Source organism: Natator depressus, chromosome 10 (genome assembly GCF_965152275.1).
Source record: "Natator depressus isolate rNatDep1 chromosome 10, rNatDep2.hap1, whole genome shotgun sequence".
NCBI lineage: Eukaryota > Metazoa > Chordata > Testudines > Cheloniidae > Natator > Natator depressus.
In genome coordinates this window covers 74,802,913-74,818,711 of record NC_134243.1, presented here as the reverse complement: position 1 = coordinate 74,818,711, position 15,799 = coordinate 74,802,913, and the positions used below count along the sequence as shown (strand labels likewise).

Here is a 15,799-nt window from a genome sequence, read left to right as displayed (position 1 = left end):
TAACATAGCTACAATGTTTAGCACCGTGAGTAGATCAACATAATCCCAGGGTAGATATGGCTATGTTGACAGAAGGATTCTTCCATTGACCTAGCTACCTACCGCTTCTTGGAGAAGTGGATTACCTACATCGATGGAAAAACCCCTTCCGTCGATTTAGGAAGCGCCTATGCTATGGCACTACAGTGGCACAGCTGTAACATTGTTCTGCTGTAATGACAGTAGTGTAGACACACCCTAAGAAGGTAATTAGATTTTGCACTGACATATCCATTTCTTTTAAAGATCTACTTTTTCTTTACAGTGATTTTATTTTCTCATTGTTTATCCGCTTCTCCCTATGTCATAAAATAGATGGATTTACTTGCCTTTTCCCCCAAGACTTTCCTTTATTTTTGGCTGTCTAATTTCTTGGGTACTAATTTTTTCCTCATTTGGGTGTTCCAGCAAAGTCTGCAGCTGTGTGACAGAAAGTCATTGATGTCAAATCCCTCAGTATTTTAGTTATGTTTGTCTTGTGGTTAATATGTGGATCTCTGTCTTTCCCTAATGTGACTGTATTTTTTCACCCACGCGTTCTGTGTTTTTATTCTATCTTTTTCAAAGTAAATGTAGGACCCTGCTTTAAATTTTTCAGAGACTTTCAAAGAGCGAATCTTAACACATCCTGTAAACGTGGTGGTAGGTAAGGTCACTCCTTCTGGTTGTTTGGTTGCCAGGATGTGCTCTTGCATCAACACATGACTTTGCAGTTGATTTTTCTTTCCAATCTCACCATAGGCTCTGACTCCATGGGTGCTCCGGGGCTGGAGCATCCATGGGGAAAAATTGGTGGGTGCTCTGCACCTACCAGCAGCTCCCCCCTTGCCACTTCCCCCCCAGCTCACTTCTGCCTCCGCTCCGCCTTCTCCCCTGAGTCCGCCGCTGGGTCCTGCTTTTCCCCCCTCCCTCCCAGCGCTTGCGCTGCAAAACAGTTGTTCTGAGCGGCCAGCCTGGGAGGGAGGGGGAATGCTGTGTGCTTGGGGGAGGAGGCGGGGCCAGGGTGGGGATTTGGAGAGGGATCCAATAGGGGCAGGGAGGGGCGGAGTTGGGACAGGGGCTGGGGGGAGGCACGAGCACCCACTGGCACTGACAAAAGTTGGCTCCTGTGAATCTCACTGCTTTTTGTCACAAGCGCAAATGTCCTCTAATTCAGAAGTGGGCATCCTTGTCCTTTTCTGCTGGTCCAAAGGTTTATTCTCTACAGTGGAGTAAGGGGATGAATGATGACTCTACTAAAGCACAGCAAACAGGCCTAGTGACTTCTCCAGTGATACTTGTTGTAAAAGAGAAGGTGTGTGTGCTTTTGTTTGCTATGAAATTCTCCCATTTCCTGCTGTAAACTTACTCAGAATTTGTCTCTACCAACACTTCGTTCACAGCAAGCTGGGATGTAAATCTACCCTGCACCAGCCTGCCATGCATTACGTCACCATGTGGCACCAGCTGCCACTTCGTACTAAGAGTTTCCTGGTGTGTTGTGATCTACTCAGCTTTGAAATGGGAGTAGGTCAGAGCATACTAGGGAATTTCTAGAGCACGGCAGCAGTGTCCATGCATCAATTTAGCACGTGGCAGGCTAGTGCGAGGTAGATTTACACCCCAGTGTGCCTTTGGTCGTATAGACAAGCCCTGAGTTGAGTTAATCGCATGGGGCATGTTGCTTGATAACACAGGTAGTCCTTCCTTCATCTTCATATTTATTAGTTGATACTTCTGCTGTGGTTTGCCTGCCTTGTGTGAATCACATTTATGCAACCTGAGATTCGTTAGGATTTGGGAGAATCTAAGGCCATGTCTACAGTAGCACTTGTGTCGGCAAAATTTTGTTGCTCAGGGGTGTGAAAAGAACACTTGCCGAGCGAAATAAGTTTTGCCGGCATAAGTGCTCGTTGAGCTGGTTTTATTATATTGACGCAAGAGCTGTTATGCGGCTACACGAGTGCTCTTACAGGGGCTGCTGTAAGCTTGGCCTTAGTGAACTCCTTAAAAATTTCATCCAACCTCTGCCAATATGTTTCAAAACCCAATGTGCCCACAGTTAGTTGTTTGGCACGCAGCTCTGATGAACTCTTTGATATGGCTGAATGTTCTAAGACTATTTATTTCATAGTGAGCTACTTCTCCAATCTGTTTCCTAGTTGACAGGGCACTTTTTCCACTTTAATGTCCACTCCTTGATTGGGAATGTGTTGAAATCATTGCCTCACTGTAGTAATTTGATAGACCCAGCACTGGCCTAGTAATAGACAATCATTGTGTAAGTGGTATAATGTGAGGTGAGGTACAATGAAGGAAATATTTCTGGTGTAGATTCTTCCCTGATTTCTCTCCCTGCCACCTTACTCCTTCAGTGTTCGGTTAATTCAGCTCTAACTCAAGAACACTTGATTGATTAGGATTGGAGGATCTGGAAGCGGTCATCCTGTTTATGTGGTCTGCGTTCCTGTGTAGAACAAACACCCAAATCCCAAACTGAAGAACACGTGACACCTCTGATGTGTAACAGTGATGTGTGGTAGCTAGATCCATTCTTTCGTGTACACCTTGATTCCATGTTAGCAACTATACTTACAAAAAGGCCTGTCTGCACTGTCAATTCTAAAACGTGAAACAGAACCTGCAGGATCATTGCTGTAGATCACTTGTTTTTTAATTCAGTACCTAGATTACTACAAATGTTTGTTTTATTTCCATAGTTCCATAGGTGCACATGCAACTTTACAGACCAAATTAAAAAGCACCCTTTTCTGAGGCATGTACATACTATTTTCTAGATCATTTTATATGTCCTCTACTGTGCTAATAAAATGCTCGTGCTCCTTTGCCCACCACTTCCCTTACAAAATGAAGACGCTGTTAACAGACTTCTCTCAAAAGCCAAACATGTCCGGTGACTGACTGTTGCTAGTAAAACACAGAACAATGCAAGAAAATCAAGCCACTAGTATACACTGGTTAATGTTGGCTCTCATTCTGTACTGAGATGCTTGTTGGGCTGCTGATTTGCCAAGCTACTTAGTGGCCTCATTTCAGTACACACCTGCACTAGATGGTGCTGATTTTTCTCTGATCATAAGGTTGGTCAGTTAGAGGCCTCATGACAGATAGGTTTGAGAAATGGCAGGGAAATGATGTCCGTAAGGGAACAGCTGTTGTCTTTCACAGTTTTTAGTTGAGGTTTAAACCTGTACCATCTGATTTTATTTTGAGCCTCTAAAGCAGGCTTCAGCATCACCATCATTAAATATGGATCCAGTTGGCTTATGTAACAACCTTGGGCACATTTTTGCCATTCAAGACATTGGCCTCAGTGAGGCTTGCAAAGTGGAAGTTAGAGGCTCTGTCTATCTGTAAAATGATTACATACGTATTTTCTGACTTACAGTTTTCACTTGCCTTCCCTGATGGTCAATTGAGAAGCTTAATACATTAAAACGACTTGTTTCCATATATTGCCCTTTGTTCTCTGTAGACCGGACCGGAAGCGCAGGGATGTGTTCCGAATCGCAAACACCACTCTTGCCAGTAGGAACAAGAACACAACGGTGCCAGATCATTTTGCCAATGTGTCTGATGTGGAGGAGAGTGAGATGGAATATCCATTCTATGAGAGCAAAGTGGAGGGCCGGGAAAGGACGCTCATCTCCCACCTCCAGCCTTTTACTCTTTACCGTATTGATATTCACAGCTGCAATCATGAAGCAGAGACACTTGGCTGCAGTGCTTCCAACTTTGTTTTTGCAAGAACCATGCCTGCAGGTACGATCTCCAGAGTTTCAAACTTTATATTTCATTTTCTGGGTGGTAACGTGTCTTAGATACACACAGGGAGACAAAGCTTTGAAAACCAAATATAAAATAATAGGTTTTTTAAAGGATTTTTTTAATGCAAAAAATAAACATATTTTTTAAATGTGAGAGTTATGTAAAATGTTATCTTACTGGATCAACACCTTCTATTAGTCCTTAAACTCCAGGGTCCAGCCTTCCAGCCTATGGCACTGTTCGCTGCTGCAGAGGAGGGTAAATAATCCCCATTGTCTGCCCAGATAACTCTGCAAATCTGTCCACATGTGCAGGGAGGGAGTGGGAATGGTTTCCTGAACCCCTCAGACACCCTGATGCAGGAGGGTTGAGTGTGCCTTTCCTGACATGCTGTAGTCCATGGATATTTGTTCGCAGTTTCTAATCAATTCACTTTGGCCTGGTCACAAATGTTTGAGTTTTACTTGTGTGCGTGGTTGCTGTGAAAACAAAATGTTTCCTCTGCTATGGAATGCTAGTGCACTCCTCCAATCTGGGAATGGAAACAGTATTGTGTCACTTTTCATGGACAATCACAAACAGCTAGCCTATCTCAAATGTGGAGTACTGGGTACTCTCACAACTGTTTGCAATCACTGTAGTAAGTCTTGAGCTTATACAGATTGCTCATCTACTGAGAAGAAAAGACCTGATTTCAGTATAAACCCATATTCAGTCCTAACTCCAGCAGATGTCTGGTTTCTTTTTGATGCAAAATGGTAGTGGTTTTGCTTTCTGGAAGGATATGCTATCATGATCCAGAGCCAGCCATTGTCTGTACAATGCAGAGGTATTGTTTATTTCAAGTAAGTAGGGAAATCCATGAGATCGGGGAAAGGAAACAAACATTCCCAAATTCTTAGCCTGTGAATTCGCAGAATTGAGGGCCTTTGTGATCATGTGGGCTTTTGAACCTAGTACATATATTGTTTGACTGGACCAGTATTGATAGTCCCCAGGCAGCCTGCTGAATAATTTCCACAACCAAATGCGCTGGGGATAAGGCAAAGAGCACTGATGTTTCTCCATCATAAGTTGTGTCTGCACATGCTGCAGATACTGTCCCTACACTGACCACCCACATGCTGTGATAATGGAGCCAGTTTTGACCTCCGTGCAGACCCCAACCTGTGTCTGTTTTTCTGGCAAGCCTCTGTCTGTGCATCCTGTGACGTGGACGCTATTCTGCAAGTAGCTCTGCAGAGATGCAACACCTACTGCTGCTACTTCGGTCCTTCTACAGCCATTAGATCAGCATGACTTTCACTCACTAGCCTGGGGAGTACTGTGGAGGTCTGAAGAAAGAACCGTCACTAATATACTAAATTCTTCAGCCTGTACTTTGTATTAGATCACTTACTTATTGTGTCCTGATGTTTTTAGGCCTGTGCACTGCATCAGCTGTAACAGTATTGTTCAGGCAATACTAATCTCTCCAACAAGCCTTCAAGTGCTTACTCCTTGCTCTCTGGGGGTTTGAGCAATATTTATTGTGCTGTTCTGGCTCCTATGGAGTAGTTAGGAATTTTGTTTTTGAATATCTTCACCTGTCTTGTCCCAGCAATTGTCTCAAATTCAGACAGGCTGCAATGCTGTTTGTGCTACATCAACTCCTGTAATTATTTTGTAGAAGGAGCAGATAACATTCCAGGAACAGTAATGTGGGAAGGCAAAGAAGATAATGCCATCTATCTGAAGTGGTCAGAACCTGTAAGCCCGAATGGATTGATACTGATGTATGAAATCAAATATGGGCAGCATGGAGAGGTGAGGATTGACCAAAGACATGTTTGTTTGAGGGGCGAGGGGTTCTGTTGGAACTAATCTCACATGTAGTTTGTCCTTCCTACCTGTGGTCTGGTCAACTCTGACAAGCTGTAGAGGGACAGATTGAGTCAAATATTTGGATGGAAGTCCCATTGAGAGAACCCTGGTGTGAATACAGTAGTCTTGTTTTTGTTTTGTTTTGTTTTTTTGAATCAGTATTTATTGAATGGCTTAATACGGTATAAGTGACTTAAAGCTGAGGTCCTGGGCACGTGTGGTTATTGAAGCTGATGTGCTACTTTTCACAAGACTCAGAGCCATTACCCTCCAGTGCCCATGCTAAATTCATCTCCTACGTTATACGCCTTGGTGTGCATTGTTAAAAAAAATTACTTGATTTCATTCTGGGTGAGCCCACATTTTCTAGGTGGGAGGGTGATTTTTGTTTGTGTAAAGTTTTTAGAGTGCTTAGGGATCCATGTGCCCAGGAAATGCTTTATTAATGAGATCACTTATTTTAAAGAAAATAAAAAGGACCTTTAGGATTTAATATTTAAAATACAACTAAATTTTGTATTCCTCCCAAATTTCCCCCTTTTTAGTTCTCCTGTTAAGCTGAATATTTTTTGAAAGAAATAAAGGTGCTTTGCTGTTTAAGGTAGACTTTGATACAGTTATGAACAGATTTTAATACTATATACACCTCTACCCCGATATAACGCGAATTCGGATATAAGGTGGGTAAAGCGGTGTTCGGGGGGGCCTGTGTGCTCCGGTGGATCAAAGCAAGTTCAATATAACGCGATTTCACCTACAACGCAGTAAGATTTTTTTGGCTCCCGAGGACAGCGTTATATAAGGGTCGAGGTGTAGTACGAATACAGCACAGTGGTCAGTATTGGTGGAAAAATAGAGAACTGCAAATACTAATGTAACTACTAGCTATTTGCTAAAGCAAAATAAGCAAATTTGTAAGGGCAGTCGTATAGCAACAAGTTTTCCCTTTATTTTAATAGTGCTGTTAGCAGCAGCTTTCATCCAAGGATTTGTAGATATTGAGTCTTGCAACGTACCTCTGAGACAATTTCTAAGTATTATGCCCAATTTACAGATGGGTGAAGATTTAAGTGATTTGTCCAGCAACTGTGGCGGTACTTGAAATAGAAACAAGGAATCCCGACTCTCAGTCTCTATTTCTAGCCAATATGTTACAATCCCTCCCTTGTTTAACTTACTTTTACCATTGTTGGATTCCAAATATGCTTAAATGGCACAAAGGGAGAACTGTTCTGATTTTAGTTGAAGAAACAAGCTTAAATCATGAATGTGCAATGCAAAGCCCAGCAAAATCTGTGACCTTATTGAGTTCCTGACAGTTACAAGTATAAAAATATTTACATGTAGTACAAGCCTTTCTTCTTCTTTCAGGAGAAACGGGAATGTGTTTCTAGACAGGAATACAGGAAGTTTGGAGGAGCCAAACTAACTCATCTAAACCCTGGGAACTATTCTGCCAGAGTTCAGGCCACCTCTCTAGCTGGAAATGGATCATGGACTGAACCAGTGTCTTTCTATGTACAACCCAAACGTAAGAGGAATTTTATAGGTTGCGTCAAATTATCTGTGGTTTCTAGCTTACTTCCTCAATTATCTCACTTATTCCTGTTGTTTGCATGCATGACTGGGACTTTGAACATCCTCAGTTGTGCATGTTTCTTTGGAGCTGTTCTGCATTCTCTTCATTGGAAAGTGCTTATGAATGAAAAGTACCTTTTGAGGCTAGGTCCTGTTCTGTTTTGCTCGTGTATCTGTAGAAACACATTTAATAATAGTAAATCTTGTCCCTGTGGTATACTAATCTTGGGTGAAAATATACTGCTAGGAATAACCATACAGCAGTATTATGAATTGGAATCTGGAACTCGTGTCAATATGGAATACGTATGGTATGCATTAATGTGATACAAGAAGCTAAGTTTATTTGCATGGAGCGTCGTTACAATTTCATTTTTAGCTGTTTTTTTCCTACTGTGGAACTCAAGTGGCATTTTGACAAAAGATCAACATTTTGACGCAAGATGGGGTAGTGACACTGGAAATGATGGAATTGTTTTACACAGAAACAAATCAGTAAACAATGAATTCCATACACAAATTCCACCCAGTGCTTTAAGGCTACCATAGACATCTCATCTTGTTCTCCAACATCTGCACATCTTATTTTTGTTTCTGCTTATTTGCAAAGCCGATACATTTATTACCCTCAATATATCCAGGAAAAATACCCATGTGTCCTCTTCTCCCATTTGTAATAAAACAAATTTTGATAGAATTTTGAGGTGAAATTAGAGCAACAAAATATTTGTGTGCATGCTGTCTTTACATATAGATGTGTATATATAGATTTAAAAGGATACGTGTGCATTAATCATTTAAAGAACAACATCAGACCATAAACATACGTAGTCAAACCAAAACTCAATTAAACAGAATGCTGCTCTTTTACAATATTAATGCTGTCCTCTTTCTCAGGTTTCGGGTTCTCTAGTCATTTATTGTTAGGGAGTCTTCTTGAAGAAATTTCTACACTTCAGACAAAAAAACTGAATTTTCTGATTTTGCAGTATGGCAATGTATTGTGTAGGCGGAAAACTCTCGTGGTGGTAGAAATTCTATAGCAACGTAAGAATTTTGTTTTCTTGTCTATTTCAGCGGCAGACTATGGGAATTTCCTGCACTTGATAATTGTGCTCCCCATTGCAGTGCTGCTGATCATTGGAGGGTTGCTAATAATGCTGTATGTCTTTAACAAAAAGAGGTGAGATCTTGCATACACTCATGAGGGAGACTAAACTGTGGGAGGAAATGTTCATTTTGAACTCAATGCCCATAGGGAAAATTTGAATTTGAAACCAAAGTGGTGTTTGGAGGCCCACACAGTATAAACTAAAGCAGATTTTTCTCTTATTGGGAGATGATGTTTTGAGTTACTAATGAGCATCTGTCTGCTGAGGGAGTTGTGGAGAGGCTTTTCATTACCATGCTGAGCTTGAGGGGAGGGAAATGGGGAGGGATGGTCTTTTGGGAACGTATCTCCATTGGGACAATGATAGCAAACATAGAACCTTATAGACCAGAGGTTTAGCCAACAATTTGAATCACTTTGGAAACCACAAAACCTTATTTGCTGGACAGATTGTAGTCAATCCAAGTGAACATACTTGGTATTTCGCATCTTGGTAGCCTCTTCACAATTGCTGAACTTTTTTTAATGAAGAAAAGGAAAATTTAGAATTTGCACCAACGTTTAAATAAGCTTTGGCTGTTTTTGCATGTAGAGATTTACATTAATCCCTTCTCCCACCTCAGATATAGAGGTAGTCCTCGGACTTTCAACACAATTGATTCCTTACAATTGTGTCTTAAGTCAAAAAGTCGTAACTCGGAACCGCAATCCACTCTATTGTGGGACCGAACGTCATAAAGTCGAAACCAATTGTTGTACATCGAATCAGGGTGTCAATTCAGAAACGTCGTAAGTGCCATTCGTCATAAATCAAATGTTGTAAAGTCAAGGACTGCCTGTACTTACTGAAAAAACTCCTGATAACTACTGTTTACAGTGACTTTACACATAGCATCTACCAAATCTCTATCTGTACCAGATAGATAGTTTTTACTGGCACTGTTTATTCTGGCCTTATAGGTTTGCTGATTGACACCCCTCTCTCACCCGACCTTTATCTTGTACAAACCTTGCCAGCTCATCCCAAGCCTGCCCCAGCCCAGGGAATGAAATGTTTGGTCACCTTTGCATAGCCTTGATGATAGTTTATAAATCTGCCAGTACTGGACCATAAAATAGGTTGCTGACAACCTAGCACATTAAAATGTTTCATATTCATTCTTCTGTGGTGCAGATATGGTATAAAGAGGACTGGAACGGAACTGGGGGAGGGGGTCTCCCAGGAAGACTGTTCAGGCCATTTTCTTAGTTGGTGTGGCGTGTGTTGGCATATGCAGCAGGTAGAACAAGAACTCTGTTAGATCAATGAAGTCAGTTCCTCTCTCATCTCATCTGAAAACCCCTCCACGTGCCACATTTAAGAAGCAACAGGACATGTGGTGGAGCAAATAGGGGAAAAGCCAAGGAAGAGGAGGATTGGAAATGTTAGTTGTGTTTTTAAGGATGAAAAAAATACAACTTGTGTTTTGACAGGAATAGTGACCGACTAGGCAATGGAGTGCTTTATGCTTCTGTGAACCCTGAGTACTTCAGTGCTTCTGATGGTAAGTGTGGCCTGGAGCTTCTGATGCTTTTACTTTAATATATTCTGTTGTGTGAGATCAGGTCAAGCCCCATTTTGAAAGATGCAGAGATATAAGAGGACACAATCAACCTAAAACTCTGCTTGCTTTACCTGTATTACTCACATATCGAGAGTCTGTCAGTGGGAATGTATAATGCAACCACAGTTAATCAACTGAAACGGTAGTTTTTAAAAGTTGTGTGTCTTCTTGCAATTTGCTCAGTCAGCCAAACTAGACAGAGCAGTTTCACGTTTGGATTCTCATCCACTTGTCTAGTGTTACTGTTTAGTTATTTTAACTGAAATGAAAAATTAGTTCATGAAAACCTGTCTTTGATAGGTTTCAGAGTAGCAGCCATGTTAGTCTGTATCCGCAAAAAGAAAAGGGGGACTTGCGGCACCTTAGAGACTAACACATTTATTTGAGCATAAGCTTTCGTGAGCTACAGCTCACTTCATTGGATGCATGCAGTGGAAAATACAGTGGGGAGATTTATGTACACAGAGAACATGAAACAATGGGTGTTACCATATACACTGTAACGAGAGTGATCAGGTAAGGTGAGCTATTACCAGCAGGAGATCAGGGCTGGAAAAAACCTTTTGTAGTAATAATGAAGGTGGGCCATTTCCAGCACTTGACAAGAACTTGTGAGGAACAGTGGGGGGTGGGGTGGGGAAATAGTTTTACTTTGTGTAATGACATATCCACTCCCAGTCTTTATTCAAGCCTAAGTTAATAGTGTCCAGTTTGCAAATTAATTCCAATTCAGCAGTCTCTCATTGGAGTCTGTTTTTGAATTTTTTTGTTGAAGAATTGCCACTTTTAGGTCTGTAATCGAGTGACCAAAGAGGTTGAAGTGTTCTCTGCCCGTCTCCCAAGATCTGTGAGAGTGATGGGTCGTCCCTCAGGATAGGTTGTAGATCCTTGATGATGCGTTGGAGAGGTTTTAGTTGGGGGCTGAAGGTGATGGCTAGTGGCGTTCTGTTGTTTTCTTTGCTGGGCCTCTCCTGTAGTAGGTAACTTCTGGGTACTCTTCTGGCTCTGTCAATCTGTTTCTTCCCTTCAGCAGGTGGGTATTGTAGTTGTAAGAACGCTTGATAGAGATCTTGTAGGTGTTTGTCTCTGTCTGAGGGGTTGGAGCAAATGCGGTTGTATCGTAGAGCTTGGCTGTGGACAATGGATCGTGTGGTCTGGTCTGGATGAAAGCTGGAGGCATGTAGGTAAGCATAGCGTAGGGTATGGTATAGGGTGGTGGTTGTGACCATCGCTTATTAGCACCGTAGTGTCCAGGAAGTGGATCTCTTGTGTGGACTGGTCCAGGCTGAGGTTGATGGTGGGATGGAAATTGTTGAAATCATGGTGGAATTCCTCAAGGGCTTCTTTTCCATGGCTCCAGATGAAGATGATGTCATCAATGTAGTGCAAGTAGAGTAGGGGCATTAGGGGACGAGAGCTGAGGAAGCGTTGTTCTAAGTCAGCCATAAAAATGTTGACATACTGTGGGGCCATGCGGGTACCCATATCACTGCCACTGATTTGAAGGTATACATTGTCCCCAAATGTGAAATAATTATGGGTGAGGACAAAGTCACAAAGTTCAGCCACCAGGTTTGCCATGACATTATCGGGGATACTGTTCCTGACGGCTTGTAGTCCATCTTTGTGTGGAATGTTGGTGTAGAGGGCTTCTACATCCATAGTGGCTAGGATGGTGTTTTCAGGAAGATCACAGATGGATTGTAGTTTTCTCAGGAAATCAGCGGTGTCTCTAAGATAGCTGGGAGTGCTGATAGCATAGGGCCTGAGGAGGGAGTCTACATAGCCAGACAATCCTGCTGTCAGTGTACCAATGCCTGAGATGATGGGGCTTCCAGGATTTCCAGGTTTATGGATCTTGGGTAGCAGACAGAATACCCCTGGTTGGGGTTCTAGGGGTGTGTGTGTGCGGATTTGTTCTTGTGCTTTTTCAGGGCCTTTCTTGAGCAAATGCTGTAGTTTCTTTTGGTAACCCTCAGTGGGATCATAGGGTAATGGCTTGTAGAAAGTGGTGTTGGAGAGCAGCCTCTTGTTCATATTCGGACCTATTCATGATGACGACAGCACCTCCTTTGTCAGCCTTTTTGATTATGATGTCAGAGTTGTTTCTGAGGCTGTGGATGGCATTGTGTTTTGCGCGGCTGAGGTTATGGGGCAAGTGATACTGCTGTATAAGCTTCTGACATTTTAAAACAAATCTAAATACTAAAGCTAGTTGCGATTACCCCTTTATTAAACTACTGGCCCTTCTAATTTGTAGAAGAGTAAGACAGTCAAAAGAATTTGCACATTTGAAGATGTAGGTAAATAGTGCTGTGGGCCATCAGACACTTCACGGGTGGAAATTGTATGTGGAAAGAAGTACACATGTTTAACATAATCTATATCCCTTTGTGTTCATATCCTGTAATATAAAGGAGGAGGGTTGTTCTCTAGCTGATGAAACAATTCTTTAATGCTAATTTCAACTTGATTTTATATACTTGTAACTGTTCTTAAATTCTCATCTCGAAATATAGATAGATAGTTGTATTCTGGTAGCACCTAAAAACCCCAACTGAGATCAGGACCCCATTGTGCTAAGCATTGTGCCATCACACAGTGAGATACAGTCCTTGCCCCAAAGTCAGATACTGTGTTGGGCTTTTAGGGCTCCCTCTGTCCCCTTTATGTTGTGTATATGGCCTGCAGTTAGGGGGCTGAGGACCTCATCTTTTAAAGATAGGGAGAGGCTAGAAGAAGGGGCATCCTAGTGACTGCCCTTCCTGACTTCAAAACAAACAAATAAATAAATGGAGAAGTCCTGCTTCGGATTTAAGTTACATTTGTTTCAAGTGAAATATTTGCAGCTGTAAGTAGTGCAACCACCCCCAAGAAACCCCACCAAGATTTTCATAGAACTTGAGTGAGCCAGTTAAAAAAAAAAAAGAAAAAAGAAAAAAAAAGAAAAAAGATTTCTGTAGCTCTAGGCTGTTAAGTTTGAAGTATATTTTGGACACACCCTCCTGCAAGAACTCGATTTACTGCTGACTGTTGGATTTCACGTTTAAGGAGGAATGATGAGCTTGTTCAGCGATTGTGAAAACTTCCTGGTGCTTCACCGTACTTGGAATATCCTGAAAATCCCGAGCAGGGAAATGCCGATGAAGTTGCATTCAGTCAAAGGACTAGTGAGAATTAAAGCTGACTGTTCAGTGATTAAAGCTTGTAGCTAAGTGGAGTTTTAATTTAGGGTAACTAGTGCACAATCACTTCTGAATTTCAGAATCCTCAAGAAGCAAAAAATAGAAAAGGAAAGGGCTTTGGGGGTGGCATATGAAATGAGTTTGAGTGGCCTTAGAGCCAGATTTTTACTGCACATTACACCATACACTTATAGCAGATCTCAACTCAGAATTTAACTTTCAATAAGTCCTCAGGTGAGTGGGGCTAGACCATGACTCTTTTAGCACCTGCTTGGGTGTTGCACATACTGGAGAGCCTTTAATGATTATCCAGTGACCCAGAATTAATCTGTTAAAAATATCTAGAATTAGATTTTTCTACAATCAAAGCAATGTGTGTGTGCATGCTGTATAGATTAAATATTTGCAAAGTTCTTGTTAGTAGTGAAGGAGGAGAACAGGACTTCAAAGGTGCCAGCTTGAGACATTAACTCCCCTCTTTAGGGTCAAGCCAGACAGTGTGCTTTAATCTGTCTACAAGAGCTGAAAGTTCCCGAAAGCTAACAATTTCTGCAAGGGAGGCAGCTGTCTCCCTTCTTCTTCTCTGCTGCTTGTTACAGTAGCACCATTTTAAAGGTCTCTTAGCATTCATTAATTGCACCAGTCCAGAGCTGGTGGCTGTTCTGCATCCTCCCTCGGTGATTGACAGGCGGCTGCAGCAGGACCAATCCTAGCTCAGATGTTTTCTTGCCTGTAGCAATAATCCCTCCCAGCAGTGAGGTCTCCTGTGTGCCTCCTATCAAAGGGTCACTACTGCACAAGTCCTGTCTTTGTGGGAGCAATAGGCTTTGGGTGTGAGTGATCAGAAGTGATGTAAACAGCCTGTTAGTCCATTCCCCTGTGGTTATAAAATCAATCCCCAATAGAGGATGCATCTCCAGACGCGGAGTTGAAAGTATGCATGTTGTTTGGTGCTGCATGGAGGAATCGAAAAGGAAAAGTTGCCAGAAAAAGCCTGCTGCACCATGCTTCTACGCACCGTGGTTGGCTTTGCAACTCATGTTTTGTATACTGAGTTTGCACATAGTTGTTCCCTCGTCATTTTCCGTTATGCTAGAGCCGTAGTTATGCTTCCTTTTCTCCACCACAGTCGCCATCCTTTAAGATTTGTATATGCCTTAGGCTGGGAACAATCAAATAATCACAATCCTAGATAGAACTGAAACTTGCCATGAAGTTGACAGCCTCTGCTAAAGGTCATCTCAAGAGAGCTATCTTGGTAGTCATGATGGCAACATAAAGCACTGACGTTTGGGATTGTAGCTTGTTCTTTTGACTGCTATGGCTGGGGTTTCTGCAGAGAGGGGAGAAAAAAATCTTGAGTCTCTAGGTGCTATGTAGAAACCTAAGGTAGGTAGACTGTCTGGAAAGACCATGGAAACAATTGTGTGTGTAGCTTGATGCTTATGTCCTCATGCTGTGTGCTTTTTGCTACTCACAATTCATTTTTGGTTTTTTTTGTTTGTTTGTTTGTTTGTTTGTTTTTGGTTTTTTTAATCTTGAAGCCACAAGTCTTCTCCCTATTGGCACAACTGTGAGTGGAATGTCATTGGCTTTTCTCTTTAACTCTAGTGTATGTTCCGGATGAATGGGAAGTGCCCCGTGAGAAGATCACCATGTGCCGGGAGCTTGGGCAGGGCTCCTTTGGAATGGTTTACGAGGGAATAGCTAAGGGAGTGGTGAAGGACGAGCCAGAAACTAGAGTGGCCATCAAAACTGTCAATGAGTCTGCAAGCATGCGTGAACGGATAGAGTTCTTAAACGAGGCCTCAGTCATGAAGGAGTTCAATTGTCATCATGTGGTAAGTTGCTTGAAATTGAGCACAGCTTCCCTTAACGTAACCATAGTTACTGGTATGATGGTATCGAGTGCCAGGCTTGATTGACTCCATGATACCAAGATTCAAGACCACCTAAAGCAGCATGCTAAAGGAAAGTGAATCCTTGTCACACGGCTCTCACAATGTGCGTCGTGATAATGCGTTCATAGGAATGGCGGCTGCCACAGAGTTTGGATCAAAATCTTTTCCAAACTCTTCCCAAGATTTGTGAGTGTTAGTTCCAGACTGGGGCCACTCCTAGTTAATAACCAGGCTTTTAATTGGTTAATAATTTCCCCAGTAATAATCAGCCATATTTGCTGGATAATCTTAACTTTTCTCTTTAAGGTGCGGCTGCTTGGAGTTGTCTCGCAAGGCCAACCAACACTGGTTATCATGGAGCTCATGACACGCGGGGATCTCAAGAGTTATCTGAGATCTCTGCGGCCGGACACAGAGGTGCGTGTATGGGTTGGGGTATTTTTCCTCCACTTGCAAGAAAAGGTAATGAGTTCAACACCCCAAACTTGCCCATGCTGTCAGTCTCCTGTCTTGTTTGGAGCAGCTGTCCTTGTTAGTGGTTTCTGATGTAAACCTTCCTCATGCACATTGGCCCAGTTACCTGCACTGGCTTGGCACAGCTGCAGAGCCTCACTGGTCTGTGCTTTAGTATGCAATACCCAAGGTTTCTGATGCGTAGGTTAGCAGGTTTCTGCAGACCTTTTTGTGTCTCTCACTTTAATCATATCTTATTTCCTCCACCCCCTTTATTTTAAAGGTTGTGGCCCTGTC

General features: G+C 42.3%; 1 protein-coding gene across 1 annotated transcript in view; it reads left to right on the top strand.

Annotated features, from left to right (window-relative positions):
* IGF1R (insulin like growth factor 1 receptor) overlaps nucleotides 1–15,799 on the top strand; it is a 272,165-nt gene that overhangs the window by 235,922 nt on the left and 20,444 nt on the right. Inside the window, exons 11-17 of the mRNA XM_074966524.1 lie at nucleotides 3,515–3,801; nucleotides 5,477–5,613; nucleotides 7,042–7,201; nucleotides 8,326–8,431; nucleotides 9,833–9,903; nucleotides 14,760–14,989; nucleotides 15,356–15,466. Of these exons, the coding sequence (XP_074822625.1) occupies nucleotides 3,515–3,801; nucleotides 5,477–5,613; nucleotides 7,042–7,201; nucleotides 8,326–8,431; nucleotides 9,833–9,903; nucleotides 14,760–14,989; nucleotides 15,356–15,466 (1,102 nt within the window). The remainder of the gene's footprint in view (nucleotides 1–3,514; nucleotides 3,802–5,476; nucleotides 5,614–7,041; nucleotides 7,202–8,325; nucleotides 8,432–9,832; nucleotides 9,904–14,759; nucleotides 14,990–15,355; nucleotides 15,467–15,799) is intronic.